General features: G+C 48.9%; 1 protein-coding gene across 3 annotated transcripts in view; it reads left to right on the forward strand.

Annotated features, from left to right (window-relative positions):
- The window catches only part of AOAH (acyloxyacyl hydrolase), a 120,410-nt gene extending 101,269 nt beyond the window's left edge, over positions 1–19,141 (forward strand). For all 3 annotated transcript variants that reach the window (XM_081165173.1, XM_081165172.1, XM_081165174.1), the window contains 2 exons: positions 3,797–3,873; positions 18,714–19,141. In XM_081165173.1, the coding sequence (XP_081021299.1) occupies positions 3,797–3,873; positions 18,714–18,842 (206 nt within the window). In that variant the 3' untranslated portion in view covers positions 18,843–19,141. The remainder of the gene's footprint in view (positions 1–3,796; positions 3,874–18,713) is intronic.
- The last annotated feature ends 2,718 nt before the right edge of the window (positions 19,142–21,859 follow it).

A 21,859-nucleotide genomic window follows, 5' to 3' on the forward strand; every position in this document is an offset into this window, starting at 1 on the left:
TTTTTACATTCCCACCACATGTGATAAAATGTTCCCTCTTTTTCTTTACATTTCCAACATTTATTACTATATACTTTTTCGCTAACTTAACAGGTGTAATATACCATCTATACATCATTTTCATCACATTTTCTTTTAGGGCATTGCATGCAGTAAATTTTAAACCTTCCTTCCATAATTTCACCCAATCACTCAACTGTATATTATACCCAAAATCTTTGGCCCAGTGAATCATAACCGACTTAACCTCTTCATCCTTCAAATGCCATTCAAGCAGCAATTTATACATTTTAGACAGAATTTTGCATCATTACTTTGTGGCTTCGTCCTTCTAACTAACCATGAGGAGGGGGACAGGCCCCACCCATTTGCCACCTCCTCTTTCCTTTGTTTCCCTTAATGGCACATGACCCAGGCTATCTCCTCAACACAGGAAGCTAGCCTGGCTTAGATTTTAACATTTGCTGGATCCAGCCTACTTCCCCTCTCCCCTTGCTAGTTTCAGCCCCATCAGCAGCAGTAATGGTGAGAAGGCTTCCACAGGGACTACTAGAACCATTGAGGGGACCCGGGTGACTTTTTCTGCTAGCAGAAGCCCCGCTGGTCCAGAGGCTGAATTCTGATCTGACCTTGTGTTCTCCCAGGGCCAGCGCAAGACATTTTGGCGCACCCCCCTCCCCACCAGGGAAGAAGGGGGGAGGAGAGAAAGACTGACATCTGCTGCCCCTGTGGATCCTGCTGCCTGAAGCAGTCACCACACATTGTCTCATGAGTGGGCTGGCTCATCATGATGCCGAAAACACGAATCTATTCCTCCATTGAGGAAGGGACAGTGTTGGTGGAGAATACAGATTTTGGATGGTTGGCTAGTCCAGCCAAAATCTGTAGACCACTGGCTACATGAATGTGCATCTGGCTCTCAGTCGACTCATGTGGGTGACAACCCAGCAAGGAAACAGCAGCTTGTGGATCTTTCTTGCAGGATCCAGGCATAAGAGGCTTACAGACTTTGCTTCCTAAACATTCCTTTTCCTTAGAATCATAGAATCATAGAATCATAGAGTTGGAAGAGACCACAAGGGCCATCGAGTCCAACCCCCTGCCAAGCAGGAAACACCATCAGAGCACTCCTGACATATGGTTGTCAAGCCTCTGCTTAAAGACCTCCAAAGAAGGAGACTCCACCACACTCCTTGGCAGCAAATTCCACTGTCGAACAGCTCTTACTGTCAGGAAGTTCTTCCTAATGTTTAGGTGGAATCTTCTTTCTTGTAGTTTGGATCCATTGCTCCGTGTCCGCTTCTCTGGAGCAGCAGAAAACAACCTTTCTCCCTCCTCTATGTGACATCCTTTTATATATTTGAACATGGCTATCATATCACCCCTTAACCTCCTCTTCTCCAGGCTAAACATGCCCAGCTCCCTTAGACGTTCCTCATAAGGCATCGTTTCCAGGCCTTTGACCATTTTGGTTGCCCTCCTCTGGACACGTTCCAGTTTGTCAGTGTCCTTCTTGAACTGTGGTGCCCAGAACTGGACACAGTACTCCAGGTGAGGTCTGACCAGAGCAGAATACAGTGGCACTATTGCTTCCCTTGACCTATATGCTATACTCCTATTGATGCAGCCCAGAATTGCATTGGCTTTTTTAGCTGCTGCGTCACACTGTTGGCTCATGTCAAGTTTGTGGTCAACCAAGACTCCTAGATCCTTTTCACATGTACTGCTCTCAAGCCAGGTGTCACCCATCTTGTATTTGTGCCTCTCATTTTTTTTGCCCAAGTGCAATACTTTACATTTTTCCCTGTTAAAATTCATCTTAACAGGGAGAAACTTAGTTATGCAATCACTTATTCTTCGCTTACAATAAATTATTAAGGGATCCGTCGCTTAAATCAAAACCATTCTGAATACCCTCTTAATGTTTCATGAGAGTCATTATCTGATTGCTGATGAGCCAAATGACTTCGAAGTGCCAAATATATTGAGTCTGGGTTGGGTGGGGAAATCAGTGGGCTTTACCTTTTCACGTTGGCAAACAAAAGAAAATGCAACACAACCTTAGGGGATGCTTGTCACAGGCCCATAATCGTGTTTACAATTAAAGGCTTCTGCTTAATGGAAGCATCACTTGTCAGTTCCCCTTCTCGCCTGCCTCTGCTCTCTTCACTGACCTATTTTTCATTTTCTTTTTGCTAAAGTTAGTGCAACCCCCTTTTTGGAGTCTCAAAGTATTATTAAATATTCAGCATCTATTGCAATCTCTCCCTCCACCCCTCCGGCTTTGGGTGACGTCCTAATTTTTGGAGTTTGAGAGCCCTGGCACTAGTTTCGTTGTGGATTAGGCCTCACACAGAATTTTAAACTGTTTCTTAAGTCCCCCGTGAAGCTCATTCCTGCTATAGAAATGCCTTCCTCTTAACAGTGCTGCTCACAGACTCTTGTAGCGCTTAAAAACCTGAAAAAGTGGAAAGTGAGGAAAAAAGAATGTGTGAGCACACAGTGAGCTTCTGTCATAGTTCCTTTAACCCACTTAAACTCCCAACACGGAAAGTGTTTTTTAAAATCTAGATCACAGAGCGGGGTGTCATATGTGTTTGTTCACATGCAAGAAATCTGATGTATTCAGGTAGAGGCATAGCAGACTGAAAATGATGGTAGTTGTGAGTTTGTGAGAGTATTGTTATAGGTCTCCCCCCCCCAAAAAAAAACCACCTTGGAAATTAATAAATGGTAGGATTTTGATTATTTGGGATTTGAAGGGACACGGGTGGCGCTGTGGTCTAAACCACAGAGCCTAGGACTTGCCGATCAGAAGGTTGGCGTTCGAATCCCTGCAACGGGGTGAGCTCCCGTTGCTCGGTCTCTGCTCCTGCCAACCTAGCAGTTCGAAAGCATGAAGTGCAAGTAGATAAATAGGTACCTCTCCGGCGGGAAGGTAAATGGCATTTCTGGGCGCTGCTCTGGTTCTCCAGAAGTGGCTTAGTCATGCTGGCCACATGATCTGGAAAAACTGTCTGCGGACAAATGCCGGCTACCTCGGCCAGTAAAGCGAGATGAGCACCGCAACCCCAGTCATTTCTGAGTGGACTTAATTGTCAGGGGTCCCTTTACCTTTACCTTTTATACAGGCTGCAGAGGGCTAGCCCATGCAAAACTTCTGGGACCAGTAAGAAACATTATAGGGACATTGGCAATGCAAGAAAACTGTCCTTCCCCCCGCTCTGAAGTGTGAACAGAGACGGGGGATTTGGAAGGTTGCCCAGAGTAAGGCATGATGTCCCAAGAGTTTGAGACCTTTGGCATGAGGCTTGGCATATCTGAACCTCATCGCAACATTTGACCGTTTGGACCAGTCGTATGCAGTAATGAAAATGGTTCGGATCCAAGCCCGTATATAGCCACAACTGTCCATTTTGTTTCCAGAAAGCAGTGACCTTGAATTTTGATTTTGTGGAAGAGGGAGCTGAAGAATAGGAGACGGAATGTGTTCAATCAGAATTAAGTTTACGTATTTTGTACCTTTGCCTCATTCTTACTTGGAACGGAATGTGTGTTCTTCTGCCAGCATTTATGCTCCAAGAGTTTACCTTGCATAAATATCTTGGAAAGGCTTAAATGCCGCCTAGAAGGAAAGGGGATTGGATGCAGTATTGGCTCTGACAATGTTTCATAAATCATCATAATCTTCATGTGCACAACTCATCTGCTAAAAATACTGCCTGTGAGGCTGGGTGAAGTGGATGTGGCGCTTATACGTGCCATGCATAATCTGCTGTGATTATCTCATTTACAGTTGCTGAGTTGTGGCAGAAGTCTGGAGGAAAGGCCTGGCAGCTAATAGAACCTGTGGATGGATTTCATCCTAACCAGGTAAGTAGCAGAGAAAGGCGGTGGGTAGGAATAGGAGGCAAAAGGCACAATAATGAGAAATGTGGATTCTCAGGGGAATGGGGGGGAGGGTCATCAAGGGCATTCTGGATGTACCACAACCTCTTTCTGTCTTCAGACAAAGGAACTCTTATTTGGCTTCTCCCACATTCTGACTTCATCAAGCCCATCTTTCAACATCACCTTTACATTGAAGATAACGCCTCTCTACCCCAACATTTGACATTCTACATTAGAACCCATTTGACTATTTTTTCTAAATGCATTTCTGTCAGGATGCTGTCAGAGGCTCCCAGCTGGTGGCCCAGGAAAGGATAAAGACAAAGAAAAGTTTCATACTGTCCTTTTTTACTTCAGTCTTTCCAGAGAGAGGCTATAGAACCCAGCTTCTTGGATAATGCCGTTGTCCCGAGTGAATCTCCACCCCCTGTATCTCCCTCATTCGTCATCCTCATCATCTCCTCCACGGGTGCTGCTACGTGCCTTCTGTCTTTGAGCTCTTTGCTCTCCTACTTTTAAGGCTCGCCAGGTTCTAGGAGATGGAGGGTCTGGAATGCTTTCGAATGACATGTCAGTCGGCTGCTCTGGCTCTCCCACAATTTCCCAACTTTCCCCCTCATCTGCCTCTGAGCTGTGACCTCCCTCAAAGCCCTGTTGTACAATTCAAAGTGTTGGTGCTGACCTTTAAAGCCCTAAACGGCCTCAGTCCAGTATACCTGAAGGAGCGTCTCCACCCCCATCATTCTGCCCGGACGCTGAGGTCCAGCGCTGAGGGCCTTCTGGCGGTTCCCTCACTGCAAGAAGCAGAGGGCCTTCTCGGTAGTGGCACCCGCCCTGTGGAACGCCCTCCCACCAGATGTCCAAGAGATAAACAACTACCTGACATTTAGAAGACATCTGAAGGCAGCCCTGTTCAGGGGAGTTTTTAATGTGTGACATTTTAATGTATTTTTAATCCTTGTTGGAAGCCACCCAGAGTGGCTGGGGAAACCCAGCCAGATGGGCAGAGTACAAATAATATATTATTATTATTATTATTATTATTATTATTATTATTATTATTATTGTCATTATCTATACTGTCTTCCTCTTCCTCCTCCCTGGAAGGGTCAGGATGGGGAGGTGGTCTCTACCACTCCTCCTCTGCCCAGTCCCTCATAATTTTTATACTGTCTTTTTGAATTGGCATAACCCTGCCCAGACCCAGACCTTATGGATGGGTGAGAATCCTAGGTGGTTATGAGGACAATAACATAACCTCTTGTCAGGGACTGGCTGGATGAATGGAGGCGGGAGGAGCACCAGCCGGCCAACCTCCTGGGGAAGCCTCAGAGGAGGAAGATTAAGAGCATGGGGGTGGACACTGAAGACAGAGCAGGGGTGCCAACTTGAATAAAATATTGGGGAGCCAGGTAAGCCCCGCCCTGCATGATCACATGACATGGCACACGGACAACATTTGAATGGCAATGCTCATCAACTTTGGGGGGGTGGGTACTATTGAGCAGAGGATGGTTGTCTGCTGAAAAAGCAACAGGTGTGAGTGAGAGGCAAAAGCCAAGAGCAGAAAGCAGTTCAGACTCCGCACATGAAGCTTCCCAACAGCTTGCCTGTCCTACTGCTAGGCTCCCGCCCTCCCTTATCTCCAAGGACACGAAGAGCTATGCATGTGGCAGAACAATGAGGAAGGGCTCCCTCCCACCATAGTTGATGCCTATGTGGGCAACCTCTGGAGGACTGAGCAGAAGTGGGAAGCAGGAACTTCCTGGCAGGTGTCATATGGAAGCTGGTCCGGCCTTGAGGCTTCTCTGCACTCTTTGCTGTTTTCTTGAATAAAGAATTAAATTCCCTGTTCGTCTCTGCGTTAGAGTGCTGACCTGCATCTGAACTAGCCCTGACATTTCTGTGCCCCATAATCTTCCCCACATCCATTTTTGCATTTTAAATTTCCTGTCTGATATTTCTGCCTCAAGCTCACTATGTCCAAGGCTGGTGCTCTTCTCTTTCCCAGCAAGCCTCTTCAGTATTCATTTATAACATCGCCATTCACCATATTAAGCAAGCACACAAGCTTGGCTTTATATTTGACCCCCTTTCTCATTTGCTTCCTATATTCAATCTGTCGCTAAGTCAGGTTGCGTCTCCTCTTACAGGATTGCAAAGACATAAACCTCCCTCTCTTGACGCAAAATTTTAGTCAACGTTCTGATCACCGCCTGCCTTAATGACTTCTCCTCTCTGGCCTTCCTTTGCTGCATCTCAGCCCCCTCATCTCTCCCCGGAACTTTGCTGCCAAAGTAATTTGCTCTGACTACGTGGCACCCTTCCTTAACCTCCTGCGTTGGCTCCTTGCCTCTGCCAGATTCAGCACAAAACCTGCGCTGTTACCTGCTAAGCCCTCCCTGACCTTGCCCTCATTCATTTCTCTCTTCTTGTACTCCAACAGATCCTTGCCCAAGACTATTGCTCCTCTAGCTCTGCCACCCTCAGTGATCTCGAGGTATTATATCCAGTTAGTAGTAGTAGTAGTAATAATAATAATAATTTATTATTTATACCCCACCCATCTGGCTAGGTTTCTTCAGCCACTCTGGGCGGCTTCCAACGGAATATTAAAATACAATAACCTATTAAACATTAAAAGCTTCCCTAAACAGAGCTGCCTTCAGTTGTCTTTTAAAAGTAAAATAGTTGTTATTGCCTTGACATCTGATGGGAAGGGTGTTCCACAGGGCGGGTGCCACTACCGAGAAGGCCCCCTGCCTGGTTCCCTGTAACTTGGCTTCTTGCAGTGTCCCTCTGCTCTTTTATCCAATGGAATCTTAACAATAGAGGGACAGAAATCAAGGCAACATTTGAGGATATTCTTTTCTCCTTCACCCCGCCAAAATCTGCTCCAGAAGGTTAGCAGGCTTCTGGAATAGTATGGGAAATGGGTGATCTCTATTTTCGTTCCACTGACTGAAAGCTCTGCAAGTTCATACCTAAGTTTTCCTGCTCCCTCAGTCACTTCCACCCTTTTCTCTCTTGCTGCTGCTTAAACCTGGTGCTCTCTCGTAGAACACCTTCACAATACCACCTCTTACATTGTTCAAACCCCTCCTCAAAACCCCCTTTGGTGAAACATTTAGCACATTAGTCCTCAGTCCCTACTGAAACCTCAGCATATTTGTAAATACACTGAACACAGATACCTTTCTTTGGTGGCTTTTGTCTCATTTGCATATATGTTCCTATTCCATATAGACAGTTAATACCACTTTAATTGTCATGCCCCTCAAAAGAATACAGAAAGAATGCTGAATTTTTTTAAAAAAATATTCTTAGCAATAACTATTAGACTAATAGAAGTCCGTTTAATAAATACATCGTATGCCTGTTACAAGCGTGCTCTGCTGGGGATTCAAGCAATTAAGTATTCATCCAATTCCTTTATTAAGATTATATTTTAAAAGTTATGTTGAAAGACGTGGGCTACAATTTGGAAACAAACTTTCTTCCAGCATTTCTCCCATATTTACCTAGTGGTGTGGGAGCCATTTCCCTGTGGGATCTTCCCACAAGTGTTCAAATTCAGGAGCACCGTGCAGGTGGAGTTCCTTTCCCACTTAATTGAGGCCAGTGTTCTTCGCCAACAAACAGTTGGATAAAGAATAAGTAAATATCAACAAAATATTCAATCATCTATCTCCTTTATCTTGGCTGCAACCATTTCTCTGCCTCTCTCCTTTTCCATCTCTGCTTTTCCTTTGGTATGAAGGAACCCATTATTTCATTTTGTATATGACTATACACACCTGTTGGACGTGGGTGGCGCTGTGGTCTAAACCACAGAGCCTAGGGCTTGCCGATCGGAAGGTCGGCAGTTCAAATCCGCGTCATGGGGTGAGCTCCCATTGTTCGGTCCCAGCTCCTGCCCACCTAGCAGTTCAAAAGCACGCCAAAGTGCAAGTAGATAAATAGGTACTGTTCTGGCGGGAAGGTAAACGGTGTTTCCCTGCGCTGCTCTGGTTCACCAGAAGTGGCTTAGTCATGCTGGCCACATGACCCGGAAGCTGTACGCCGGCTCATCGGCCAATAAAGCGAGATGAGCGCCACAACCCCAGAGTCGTCCGCAACTGGACCTAACGGTCAGGGGTACCTTTACATTTATACACACCCGTTACGTCCAATTGATGGCCCTGAGAAATAAGACCCTCCCTGGAGCCCATCAGTTAGGGTGGAAAAAGCCCCCTAAATGGCCAGAGATGCAGTGGTGCTTTGTTTACGCTGCTCAGCCTCCTCTCCTAACAGCTAATGTGTGGGGTGGCACAGCAGCAGCATGTTTCTCCAGTGCTTCAGTTCTAGTTGTGGATATTTTTGGATTCTGTATTTTTGGTATGGATTGAAGGGAGAGCGGCAGAGAGGGCGTTTAGAGAGTGCTCCCCACTTTACGTGATTTCAGGGGCCCGGAATGTAACCCCCATGAAATTAGCACCTGCACACAATGTATATGCAATTGGAACAATGTATGATTGGTTATTATTGCTATTGGGAGGGAGAAAGCAAGACTCACAAAACTGGGCCTGCATAAATGGTTCCTGTATTCCGATACGTGACCTGAGATCCCACTTTGTGCAAGCAGCTCCGTCTCGGCTCACAGTAAGTGTGAAAGGGTCGTCTGCGTCAGAAGAAATAAATGGCTTGTGCACTGATGCCATTTAAAGTTGAGTGAAATTTTCAGAACCACTTGGCATCTGGGAGAAAATAAACCTGCTGTTCAGTAAATTATGCCTAGAAAGCCCATTCTTAATACTGTCCTTTGATGGATTGCTTTTAGATATGGGACTTATTTGCAAGATTGTACAGCCTTCTCCCCCCAGCCCACCTGTTGGGTTGGGGTTTTTTTTACAAAATAAATATTTCCCTTTTTTTAATAGCCTCATCCTTTTCTTCCTTAACCCTCAAATCTAAGCTATGGGGAGGCTGAGTAACTGAGCAGCTTCAAGGGCAGTGCTGGCTTTGAGGGCTTGATTGCTGACATAGCCATGCATTTCAGCGCAACCGAATAAAGCAAAATGTTTATATGCTTCAGAAAGCTCTAAGGCAATACACCCGGCTCAAGCGGACCAGTCTGAGTTTATTCTGAGAATTATAATCACTTTATAAGGATAGGAGAACACAGCTGGAGGGCCTTTCCTTCCAAATGACAAAATGTATTTGTCAGAAAACCCCGACGCTGGAAAAATTCATGCGGTGATTTACATATTTTAAAAGACTGAGCTGAAAAGAAGCACTCATCTAACTCTGTGAACCTGGAAAAGCATTTAATTAGTCATATAGGCAGCTCTATGGTAGGGCGGAACTAGAGCTAGCAGCATTTCAGTTTAACTTGGGAAGGGAAAGTAAGAATTACGTAGAGGGTGAAGTTTCTGTTGACATGTTAGCACATTTTTAAATAAAATTGTGCTGTGAATTTCAGTTGTCCTTCTTTTGTTGTGGAACGCTCTCCCATCAGATGTAAAAGCGATAAACTACCTGACATTCAGAAGACATCTGAAGGCAGCCCTGTTCAGGGAAGTTTTTAATATGTGACATTTTAGTGTATTTTTCATCTTTGTTGGAAGCCGCCCAGAGTGGCTGGGGAAACCCAGCCAGATGGGCGGGGTACAAATAATAAATTATTATTATTATTATTTTGATCGATCACTGAGCACCTCAGGTTGCCATACCAGAGCTTATACCATGGGTAGGCAACCTAAGGTCCGGGGTCCGAATCCGGCCCAATTGCCTTCTAAATCCAGCCCGCGGACGGTCCGGGAATCAGCATGTTTTTACACGAGTAGAATGTGTGCTTTTATTTAAAATGCATCTCTGGGTTATTTGTGGGGCATAGGAATTCATTCACCCCCCCCCAAAAAAAAAATATAGTCCAGCCCCTCCACAAGCTCTGAAGGACAGTGGACTGGCCCCCTGCTGAAAGTTTGCTGACCCCTGGTTTATAGAGTTGCTTGAGGAAAATCACCTTCATGAAAGCATCTTCTTTATACTTTGAGCCACCCAAACTGCTACATTTGTTGAGTAGCTGGAAGCCAAGATTAACCAAATTAACAGAAATTGGTCTCTTTCCCTATTCATAGAGTAGAATCCTATATGTGTTTACTAACAGGTAAGTTCCTTTGGACTTACTCTCAGGTAAACATGTTTGTAATTGCAGTCTTAAGTGGTGAGGCTAAATCTGTTAAGGCAAAAATAGCTATTTGTGATGTATATTTTTCAAATACAGGAAAGGGAGATGTTTATTTACCAATGGTGGAAAAGAGATTGAAATACCATGTAGTCCATTTAATGTGACTTTTCCACCTACACAGGGGACAATGCAACCGTGAGATAAAATTATATTTTCCTATTAAACAATAATTGATTTTGCTAGAATTATACCTGTTTAGTGGTTACTTATAGCTCCCAAACAAATGCACCTGCGACAAAATTAGCACTCCTCATAAAGAAAAAATGCACATATGTTGGTTTTGCCTCCTGACACAAAAATCTCCTGGAGTTTAAGACATGAAATCTGTTTAAGATCACTAAAAACTATGTGTTAAAGGTGCATTGAACAGTTTCCGTGTGTCATTGATGTAGGCTGGCTTTCTTATTAATTTTAGTCACATAGTCGTTGAAGTCCCAGCGAAATTCTGAGATGAAAGTAGATCAACTTTAATATAGCAAAAATGAAAGGTTAAAATTGTGGGTCAAACACATCAGGTAAAAACATACATTAGCTAGATAGGAGAGTCTGTTGTAAAAGGCATGCTAGGCGGCAGGGACTAATTTTCCTTTCAAACTAATTTTGCACTCCGAATACACTGAAAACTTGGTTTGCATTGTTCCTGTATTAGCCAAACAAATCTAAGGAAACAGGCATTTGGTAAACATAAGTGTCAGGGGTTTAGGTGCAGAGGCACGGGCAAGGGAGGAAACAGAGAGCGAAGGGGAGGAGACAGAGGAAAGGATGAGTGATGACGACGACCCGAGATCTCCCAGTCTTTCCAGTGAATCAGAGGATTCACAGAAAGGAGCACCAGTGGCCAGGGCAAGAGGGGAATCTAGAGAGGCACCCCAGGAAGATAGAGCCAGAGGAGACTCAGGGGGGAGCAGCTGGAGATCGGGACCAGCGTCACCGCCAGGAAGCAGGGAAGAGGAAAGGAGCCAGGGGGGAAGCGCTGGCAGCTCACCACAGGAGGGAGGGCAGGAGTCAGGAGTGGCCACACCTCCATCGGGGAGCGAAGAAACGGTTAAGAGGAAAGTGGAAGGTTGGGCGCGCGCGCCAAGTTCAAATGCAGAGGAAGGCGGCGCAGTGAGCAGCCCCGAAAGGGAACCAGGTCCTAAAGCCCGGCGCAAGGAGGCAGAAGGGTCCGGGTCAGCGTCAGAAGAATCCCGGAAGGAAGAAGCCCCGGGGGGTAGAGGGACCCAGAGGAGGACAGTCAGGAGGAAAAGGTGGAGCAAGGCTAGGATATTAAGTTGGTGCGCACGGGGCGGAGACTCAGACGGAGCCTCGCCGATCTAGCTAGTAGACGTAGAGTTGCAGACAGCAGCGTGAGAATGGAAACTGTAATTCAATAAAGACTTTTACTTAATGACCGCTGGCTAGCGTGATCCTCTGTGAGCTAGGATCTTGAAGCAGCTCTGACAGTAGGCTCCGTCTCCATATTGTGGGCATCTGCAGCCTCGAGGAGGGGAGAGAAACAGGCGCCCACTAGCGAGCTCACGAACGGCAGGAGACATGACGGCTGAGCAGCAGATAGAGGACCTCAGAAAAGCAGTGGCACAACTGAACGCCGAGGTTCTCGCATCCAGGAAGAGAGAGGACGAGGCAGCTGCCGCCTGCAGGGATCTCCAGGTCAGGTTAGACGTACTGGCAAAGCAAACACCCCGGCAGGAGGGAATTGGGTTGGCGAGACGGACAGGCGGACTGCTCTCTCACTTCGATGGGAACCTGCAACAGTATCCCAACTTTAGAGCCGACGTACTGTGCGCACTGCAACTGTTGCATAAAGACTTTAGAGATGAACAGGAGAGAGTGGGGTTCATCATGTCCCATCTGCATGGGGAGGCGAAAGCATGGTTGCGCAATTTATGGAGAGATAACGATCCGGCGCTCCAGAATGCGGATGCCTTTATTAAAGCGATGGATGGGTGTTTCTTATCAAGTATTGACATTGATCTTGCACGGAAGGAGGTGCATGGGCTGAGACAAGGGAGGGCCAGCGTCAGACAGTATCATGCCCGCTTTTTCGCCTTGGTCAGCGCCCTGGAATGGGACAGAGATTCGGCTCCTGTAAGAGACCTCTTTTGGGAGGGACTGCACAACTCGATTAAAGATGAGATAGCGAGGGGGGAGAGACCCCGAACCACCCAGGAGGTCGTTCAGAGGGCACTGGCTGTGGGGGTGAGGCTGGAAGGACGTCCGTGGAGCAAGGACGAAGGACGTGGAGGGCGCGAACCAGCCGGGGGCCCCTCCTTCTTTCCCAGAGAAGCAGCACGGGCGCAATCCACGCCTCCGCCAGGAGGAGGAGCCGAACCTATGGAGGTTGGAGGTGCAAGGGCTCAGTCAGCAACCAGAGCCCTAGCACCGGCAGCAGTGAAGGCGAAGCCTCCTAGAGGGACCAGGAAGTGTTACGTCTGTGAGCAGCCAGGGCATATGGCGAAAGAGTGTCCCCAGAGGCCCCACAAGCTTACTGCAGCCTCAGCAATGGTGACTGCAGCAACGCAGCAGGGAGGACCACAGCAGGGAAACGACGATGTCTGGCTGGAGGAAGAGGCACTGGGGCCCAGCCAGACGTGTCAGTGACGCAGTCCCCAGAGATTTTACAGCCAGTGAACCCCCTCCCGCCCAAACCAGTAGTGAGGCTCACAGCATCTCTCCAGCTGCCCACTGGAATCACCATGGACGTGCCAATCACCATCGACTCCGGCAGCAACGCGGACTTTATAGGGCAGGAATTTGTCGACAGGCACGCTGTGCAGTTGCTGCCGGCCACACTGCCCCTGCAGGTTGTCACTGTGGATGGCAGGGAGCTGCTAGGGGGGCAAGTGGTGAAGCAGACGCCACCAATGGTGATGCGACTTGGAAATCACAGGGAAGTCATCAGCTTCAACGTCACTCAACTGTCTGACACGCCCATTGTATTGGGCATGAGTTGGCTGGACAAGCACAGCCCAACGATGGCTTGGTTCCAGAGGCAGCTGGTTTTCGGCTCTTCCTTTTGTGCTGAACACTGCATCGTACCCAGGCAGGAAGGAGAGGAAGAGGAGTCACAGCTGCTGCTAGGCACGCTGCAAGCGATTCCCCACAAGTACGCAGAATTTCTGGAAGTTTTCTGCGAGAAGGAGGCGGACAGACTACCCCCTCACAGACCATATGACTGCAAAATTGACCTGCTGCCGGGGGCGGCGCTGCCTAAAGGGAAGCTGTATTCCATGTCTGAGGACGAACTGCAGGAACTCAAAGACTTCATCGATCATAATTTGGAGCGCGGTTTCATCCGAGAGTCTAAGGCAGCGGGGGGCAGTCCTGTATTCTTTGTTAAGAAGCGAGACACGCCCCAAAAAAGACTCGTAGTGGATTACAGGATTTTGAACAGTGTGACCAAGCCGTCGGACTTCCCCATGCCCCGCATCGACGACCTCCTGGCGAAGGTACGGAAGGGAAAGGTGTTCACCAAGTTGGACCTGCGGGGGGCGTACAACCTCATTCGCATGCGGGAGGGTGATGAGTGGAAGACAGCCATGTTCACGCCACTGGGTACCTACGAATACAGAGTTATGCCTTTTGGACTGCAAAATGGCGCTCACGTTTTTCAAGCATTTATGCATCACGTGTTGGCGGGACTTCTCTACAAGACGTGCGTCTGTTTCTTGGATGACATCCTGATCTTTTCGGAGTCGCAGCAAGAACATGACAAGCACGTCAAGGAAGTGCTGGGCAGGCTAAAGCAACACAGGCTCTACGCCAAGCTGGAGAAGTGCCAATTTGACGTGCCGGAGGTGGATTTTCTGGGCTACAAGCTGTCTGACAAGGGGCTCGCCATGGACAGCGCCAAGGTTCGAGCAGTGTTGGATTGGAAGAGCCCACGCAACCGGAAGGAGGTCCAACGGTTTGTCGGCTTTGCGAACTTCTATCGCAAGTTTATCAAGGGCTTCGCGATGCAGACGGCGGCCATCACTGACACCCTTAGCTCCAAGAAGAAGAAGTTCATCTGGACAGAGCAGGCGGAGCAGTCCTTTCAGGCCCTCAAGCGTCTCTTCGCGTCGGAAGAGCAGCTGCTTCATGTCAACCCCAGCATGCCGATGAGGGTGGAGACAGACGCTTCGGACAGAGCAGTGGGGGCGGTCCTGCTGCAGAAGGACCAGCAGGGCGTGTGGCGGCCGGGAGCGTTTTACTCCAGGAAGCTCAGCAAGTCCGAGCAGAACTACACCATATGGGACAGGGAGTTGCTGGCCATTCATGCAGCGTTCAAGGCGTGGAGGCACTTTCTGATCGGCGCCAAGCACACGGTGCAGGTTTGCACGGACCACAAGAATCTGGAACACTGGCGCACGGCACAGTTCCTGAACCAGAGGCAGATACGTTGGGCTGAGTTCTTTGCGGACTTCGACTTCCGAATAGAGTATGTCCCGGGGGACACCAACATCATGGCAGACGCTCTCTCCCGCAAGCCACAGTATCTGGAGGACGCAACACCAGCGGCCGCCATGCACATCTTTGCACCGACAGTGTGGGCGTGCGCCGCGGCGACCGTGGACCTAGAGGCGGTGCGGCGAGCGTTGCAGGGGGACTCCTTCGCACAAACGAAGATGGCAGAGGTGCGAGGGGGCAAGGCAGCGGCCGACGGTTTCCAGCTACGAGATGGATTGCTCATCCGTAAAGGGGCCATCTACGTGCCGGGTGACGAACTTCGAGCCAAGGTGCTACAGCAGCTGCACGACGCACCCACGGCCGGGCACTTTGGCAAGGAGAAGACGGTGGAATTAGTAGCCAGGGATTTCTGGTGGCCTGGAATGAGAAGGGAGGTCGCAGACTACGTGGCGAGGTGTGACACTTGCCAGAGGGCAAAGACGGTGCACAAACCGCCGGCTGGACTGTTGGAGCCGCTGCAAACTCCGGTCGAACCTTGGGAAAGGGTGGCTCTGGACTTTGTCACGGATCTGCCCAGCTCAAGGGGCAAGACGGCAGTGTTGGTGGTGGTGGACCTGTTCTCCAAGATGGCGCATTTCATTCCGTGTGCTAAGGTGGCCACGGCAGAGCAAACCGCCAAACTGTTCATAGACCACGTGTTCAAGGTTCACGGTCTGCCACGGTCTATTCTGTCCGACCGCGGGCGGCAGTTCATCTCGAACTTCTGGCAGAAGCTGATGGGCTTCCTAAACGTCAAGATCAATCTGGCGTCGGCGAGACACCCGCAGACCAACGGGCAAGCGGAGCGAGCCAATGCCATCATGCAGCAGTACCTGAGATGTTATGCGAACCAACAGCCTGCGACGTGGGTGGATTACCTGCCGCTTGCAGAGTTTGCCTACAACAACACGAAGCACGTATCCACGGGCGTCACGCCGTTCTTCGCCAACAACGGGCGGCACCCTAGAACCTTCCCGGGACTGGAATGCAGGGGAGAAGGGGAGCCGCAGTCAGCAGATGCGTTCGCGTCGGAGCTGCAGGAAGTCCACGATCAGCTGCGGCGCCACCTGGAGCTGGCTAAACACGCATACAAGGTACAAGCGGACAAACACAGAAGGGTTGGCGAAGAGCTCCACGTGGGAGACTGGGTCTGGTTAGCAGCCCACGCAGTGCCGGCCAGGTCGTTGGCCAAGAAGAAACTAGGGCATAAACAACTGGGGCCCTACCAAGTCGAAGAGCAGGTCAACCCGGTGGCTTTCAGGCTGGCGCTTCCGGAGGGTTCCAGAATGCATCCGGTGTTCCACAGATCGGTGCTCACTCCCTACAAGGCACCGCACAGGTTCCAGGAACCCGGAACGGCGCCGAGTCCGCTCAGAGAAGGAACGGGGCACGCGGGAGTGGCACAGGAGGAGCGCATCAACGAAGTCACGGAGATTTTGGACTCCAGATGGGGGGAAGAGGGAGTAGAATACTTTCTCGCCAGGGAGGGCACCCCGGCCAGTGCGAACAGCTGGGTGCCGGGCTACGCTTTAGACGAACCTCTGCTCAAAGACGAGTTTCATGCCCTCTTCCCACATAGACCTATGCCAGCGGACTTTTTCGACGACTGGCTTTTCACGCCCACGCTTTCGGACAGCACGTTCAGGGGGTTCGACTCGGACGAGGAACCGACACGAGACGTCCGTTCCCCGGAGGGGTCACCCTCGGGATCTGTCTCAGAACCCTCGTATTGGTGGGACGATAGGCCGGAGGAGCAGTTCCGCAGGAAGTGGCTGGACTGTTCCGGCCGAGCAACGCCGCCTGGAGGAAGTGCGGGAGAGACGGACATGGACATTTTCGGGGACGACCCTGGTTTCGAGCACGGCGGCACAGAGATGGAAGAGGAGGTGACTGTCGTCAACGAGAGCAGGGAGGAAGACCCGGAAGAGTTCCGATGGAGGCCTGCCACGGGAAGCGACCGATATCCGACGTTCGTCCCTTTGCAACAGCAGCCCCCAGCTCCAGCACCGGAAGGAGGGGAGGGGGGACTGGGGGGCTTCGAGGGGGGGATGGATGTCAGGGGTTTAGGTGCAGAGGCACGGGCAAGGGAGGAAACAGAGAGCGAAGGGGAGGAGACAGAGGAAAGGATGAGTGATGACGACGACCCGAGATCTCCCAGTCTTTCCAGTGAATCAGAGGATTCACAGAAAGGAGCACCAGTGGCCAGGGCAAGAGGGGAATCTAGAGAGGCACCCCAGGAAGATAGAGCCAGAGGAGACTCAGGGGGGAGCAGCTGGAGATCGGGACCAGCGTCACCGCCAGGAAGCAGGGAAGAGGAAAGGAGCCAGGGGGGAAGCGCTGGCAGCTCACCACAGGAGGGAGGGCAGGAGTCAGGAGTGGCCACACCTCCATCGGGGAGCGAAGAAACGGTTAAGAGGAAAGTGGAAGGTTGGGCGCGCGCGCCAAGTTCAAATGCAGAGGAAGGCGGCGCAGTGAGCAGCCCCGAAAGGGAACCAGGTCCTAAAGCCCGGCGCAAGGAGGCAGAAGGGTCCGGGTCAGCGTCAGAAGAATCCCGGAAGGAAGAAGCCCCGGGGGGTAGAGGGACCCAGAGGAGGACAGTCAGGAGGAAAAGGTGGAGCAAGGCTAGGATATTAAGTTGGTGCGCACGGGGCGGAGACTCAGACGGAGCCTCGCCGATCTAGCTAGTAGACGTAGAGTTGCAGACAGCAGCGTGAGAATGGAAACTGTAATTCAATAAAGACTTTTACTTAATGACCGCTGGCTAGCGTGATCCTCTGTGAGCTAGGATCTTGAAGCAGCTCTGACAATAAGATTCACTGAGCAATGTGCAGCCCATAATGTTATAGTTACAGAAATCTCCATGAACCAGGGACTGTTAAGTATTAAATTTCATGACCATGTTAGTGGTGCCAAGTTTTGTTTTTACTGGCCACATTTTTGTGCCACAACTAGCAGCTTACCATATTTTTCGCTCCATAGGGCGCACCTAGTTTTTAGAGGGGGAAATCAAGGGGAAAAGATCTTATCCCCCCCCCGCCCCAAAGAGCAGCACCTGCCGGAGGGGTTCTGCGCAGCAATGGCACAAGCCAAGACAGTGAGTGGGATGAATCCCGCTCGATGTTTTGGCTTCCTCTTTAGCCTGCCGGAGGGGTTGCGCGCGGCTATCCGGGACGCGGGTGGCGCTGTGGGTAAAACCACAGTGCCTAGGGCTTGCCGATCGTATGGTCGGTGGTTCGAATCCCCGCGGCGGGGTGAGCTCCCGTCTTTCGGTCCCAGCTCCTGCCCACCTAGCAGTTCGAAAGCACCCTAAGTGCAAGTAAATAGGTACCGCTTAATAGCGGGAAGGTAAACGGCGTTTCCGTGTGCTGCGCTGTTGCCGGCTCGCCAGAGCAGCTTCATCACGCTGGCCACGTGACCCGGAAGTGTCTCCCGACAGCGCTGGCCCCCGGCCTCTTAAGTGAGATGGGCGCACAACCCTAGAGTCTGTCAAGACTGGCCCGTACGGGCAGGGGTACCTTTTAATGGCACAAGCCAAGACAGCGAGCGGGATCCATCCCGCTCGCTGTCTTGGCTTGTGCCATAGCTGCGCGCAACCCCTCCGGCAGGGAGAGGCTGTGTGGGGCTAAAGAAGCCATAGCCGCGTGCAGCCTCTCCCTGCCGGAGGGGCTGCGCACAGCTATCCCTGATGCCTTCCGAGTGCAGCGCAAGTTCCCGCTGCACTCCTCAGGCTTCGGGTTCCTTTTGCTGAAGCTGGGAGAGCAAGATTCTCCTGGCTTTAGCGAAAGAAACCTGAAACCTCCAGAACGCAGCGGGAACTCGCGCTGTGCTCCGAAGGCTTCAGGGGGCTATCCCTGAAGCCTGGAGAGCGAGAGGGGTCGGTGCGCACCGACGCCTCTTGCTCTCCAGGCTTCAGCGAAAGCAACGCGAAGCCTCCGGAGCGCGGAGGGAGCACTTCGGAGGCTTTGCGTTGCTTTCGCTGAAGCCAAGGAGCCTGCATTCGCTCCATAGGACGCACACACATTTCCCCTCAATTTTTGGAGGGGGAAAAGTGCGTCCTATAGAGCGAAAAATACGGTAAATGTGCCCAAATATAGCACATGAAGCTCTTCCTTGCAAGGAACAAAAGTGATGTACTAACTTGCCCCTTTGTTTTGACTGCTTCCAGGTTGTTTCTGCCCTTGGAGCAAGAATCATCTGGAAGAAGATACTTCGTGAATGGCCTCATGTTCTTGGAAAAGAAAATCCATCCAACGATGAGATTGTAGCAGTGTTCAAAGATCAAGGCGGCCACTGATTTCAGCATGCTAAATATACTGGCGTTTCACCATTCAGAATAAAGAACACCTTTCCCTACAAAGCAAGCTAACCTCTGGGGTATTGGAACATAAAAGGCTGATGGATGCAAATAGTTCTTTATCAACTATCTGGCAGCCGAATGCACCATTGGTAAAATTTTACTTATGTATAGATGTGGAATCTCATAGGAGACTGCTTGCTTTTAGGCAAGGTTTTTCACCCGTCTGTCCCATCAATCTACCAAGCCTCTTCAGGTCAATTTGTTTCTGATACACATTAAATCTAATTGGAATTCTCTATTTATAGTGTATTTTATATTCAAAAATTCTGCTATTGATTTTTTCTTCTTCATTTGAATAAAGCATCTGGATGGGTCACTAAAATGAATATTTGCCCTTCTTTTATTTTCTACGAGCTCATATCACATGGAACTGCTTCTTAAAGGACCCTCAATGTAAAGCTGTGCTCATTGAGTTTCTTTGGCTAACTTTCCTTTTATGTTAACTGTTTTTTAAAAAATACTACTGCTGAACCATTGTCGAAGTTCAAATAATATTTTAAGATAATTTGTTGGCTTTTCTTTTTTCTCCATTTGAGAATACCTCTGAATTTGTAATTGCTTTGGGTACTTTTAGTTTTATCTTTATTTGCTTGCTGAACTGCTTCTTTGTATAAACTCCTTCCTTTGCTTACTGTTTAATTTACAGTCTTTCCATATTCACAGTGAATATATGTGATTTCCATATTCCCCTAATTTTCATTTAAGAGATCCTCAAGTATACTATTAACTTTCATATCCAATTTCTGGTCTGTATTCTCCAGCTACCCCTACTGATCTTCATCCTTAATTAATTGTACATTTTGTTGTTGTTGTTTAGTCGTTTAGTCGTGTCCAACTCTTCGTGACCCCATGGACCAGAGCACGCCAGGCACTTCTGTCCTCCACTGCCTCCCGCAGTTTGATCAAACTCATGCTGGTAGCTTCAAGAACACCATCCAACCATCTCATTCTCTGTCGTCCCCTTCTCCTTGTGCCCTCCATCTTTCCCAACATCAGGGTCTTTTCCAGGGAGTCTTCTCTTCTCATGAGGTGGCCAAAGTATTGGAGCCTCAGCTTCACGATCTGTCCTTCCAGTGAGCGCTCAGGGCTGATTTCCTTCAGAATGGAGAGGTTTGATCTTCTTGCAGTCCATGGGACTCTCAAGAGTCTCCTCCAGCACCATAATTCAAAAGCATCAATTCTTCGGCGATCAGCCTTCTTTATGGTCCAGCTCTCACTTCCATACATCACTATTGGGAAAACCATGGCTTTTACTATACGGACCTTTGTTGGCAAGGTGATGTCTCTGCTTTTTAAGATGTTGTCTAGGTTTGCCATCGCCTTTCTCCCAAGGAGCAGGCGTCTTTTAATTTCGTGACTGCTGTCACCATCTGCACTGATCATGGAGCCCAAGAAAGTAAAATCTCTCACTGCCTCCATTTCTTCCCCTTCTATTTGCCAGGAGGTGATGGGCCCAGTGGCCATGATCTTTGTTTTTTTGATGTTGAGTTTCAGACCATATTTTGCGCTCTCCTCTTTCACCCTCATTAAAAGGTTCTTTAATTCCTCTTCACTTTCTGCCATCAAGGTTGTGTCATCTGCATATCTGAGGTGGTTGATATTTCTTCCGGCAATCTTAATTCCGGTTTGGGATTCATCCAGCCCAGCCTTTCGCATGATGAATTCTGCATATAAGTTAAATAAGCAGGGAGACAATATACAGCCTTGCCGTACTCCTTTCCCAATTTTGAACCAATCAGTTGTTCCATATCCAGTTCTAACTGTAGCTTCTTGTCCCACATAGAGATTTCTCAGGAGACAGATGAGGTGATCAGGCACTCCCATTTCTTTAAGAACTTGCCATAGTTTGCTGTGGTCAACACAGTCAAAGGCTTTTGCATAGTCAATGAAGCAGAAGTAGATGTCTTTCTGGAACTCTCTAGCTTTCTCCATAATCCAGCGCATGTTTGCAATTTGATCTCTGGTTCCTCTGCCTCTTCTAAATCCTGCTTGCACTTCTGGGAGTTCTCGGTCCACATACTGCTTGAGCCTTCCTTGTAGAATTTTAAGCATAACCTTGCTAGCATGTGAAATGAGTGAAATTGTGCGGTAGTTGGAGCATTCTTTGGCACTGCCTTTCTTTGGGATTGGGATGTAGACTGATCTTCTCCAATCCTCTGACCACTGCTGAGTTTTCCAAACTTGCTGGCATATTGAGTGTAGCACCTTAACAGCATCATCTTTTAAAATTTTAAACAGTTCAGCTGGAATAGCATCACTTCCACTGGCCTTGTTATTTGCAGTGCTTTCTAAGGCCCATTTGACTTCACTCTCCAGGATGTCTGGCTCAAGGTCAGCAACCACACTACCTGGGGTGTACGAGACATCCATATCTTTCTGGTATAATTCCTCTGTGTATTCTTGCCACCTCTTCTTGATGTCTTCTGCTTCAGTTAGGTCTTTACCACTTTTGTCCTTTATTATGGTAATCTTTGTACGAAATGTTCCTTTCATATTTCCGATTTTCTTGAACAGATCTCTGGTTCTTCCCATTCTGTTGCTTTCCTCTATTTCTTTGCATTGCTCATTTAAGAAGGTCTTCTTGTCTCTCCTTGCTATTCTTTGGAAATCTGCATTCAATTTCCTGTATCTTTCACTATCTCCCTCACATTTTGCTTGCCTTCTCTCCCCCGCTATTTGTAAGGCCTCGTTGGACAGCCACTTCGCTTTCTTGCATTTCTTTTTCATTGGGATGGTTTTAGTTGCTGCCTCCTGTATAATGTTGCGAGCCTCCACCCATAGTTCTTCAGGCACTCTGTCCAGCAAATCTAAATCCTTAAACCTGTTCCTCACTTCCACTGTGTATTCATAAGGGATTTGGTTTAGATTGTATCTTACCTGTCCAGTGGTTTTTCCTACTTTCTTCAGTTTAAGCTTGAATTTTGCTATAAGAAGCTGATGATCTGAGCCACAGT

The sequence above is a fragment of the Podarcis bocagei genome (genome assembly GCF_964188305.1).
Source record: "Podarcis bocagei genome assembly, chromosome: 12".
In the NCBI taxonomy this organism is placed as follows: Eukaryota; Metazoa; Chordata; class Lepidosauria; order Squamata; family Lacertidae; genus Podarcis; species Podarcis bocagei.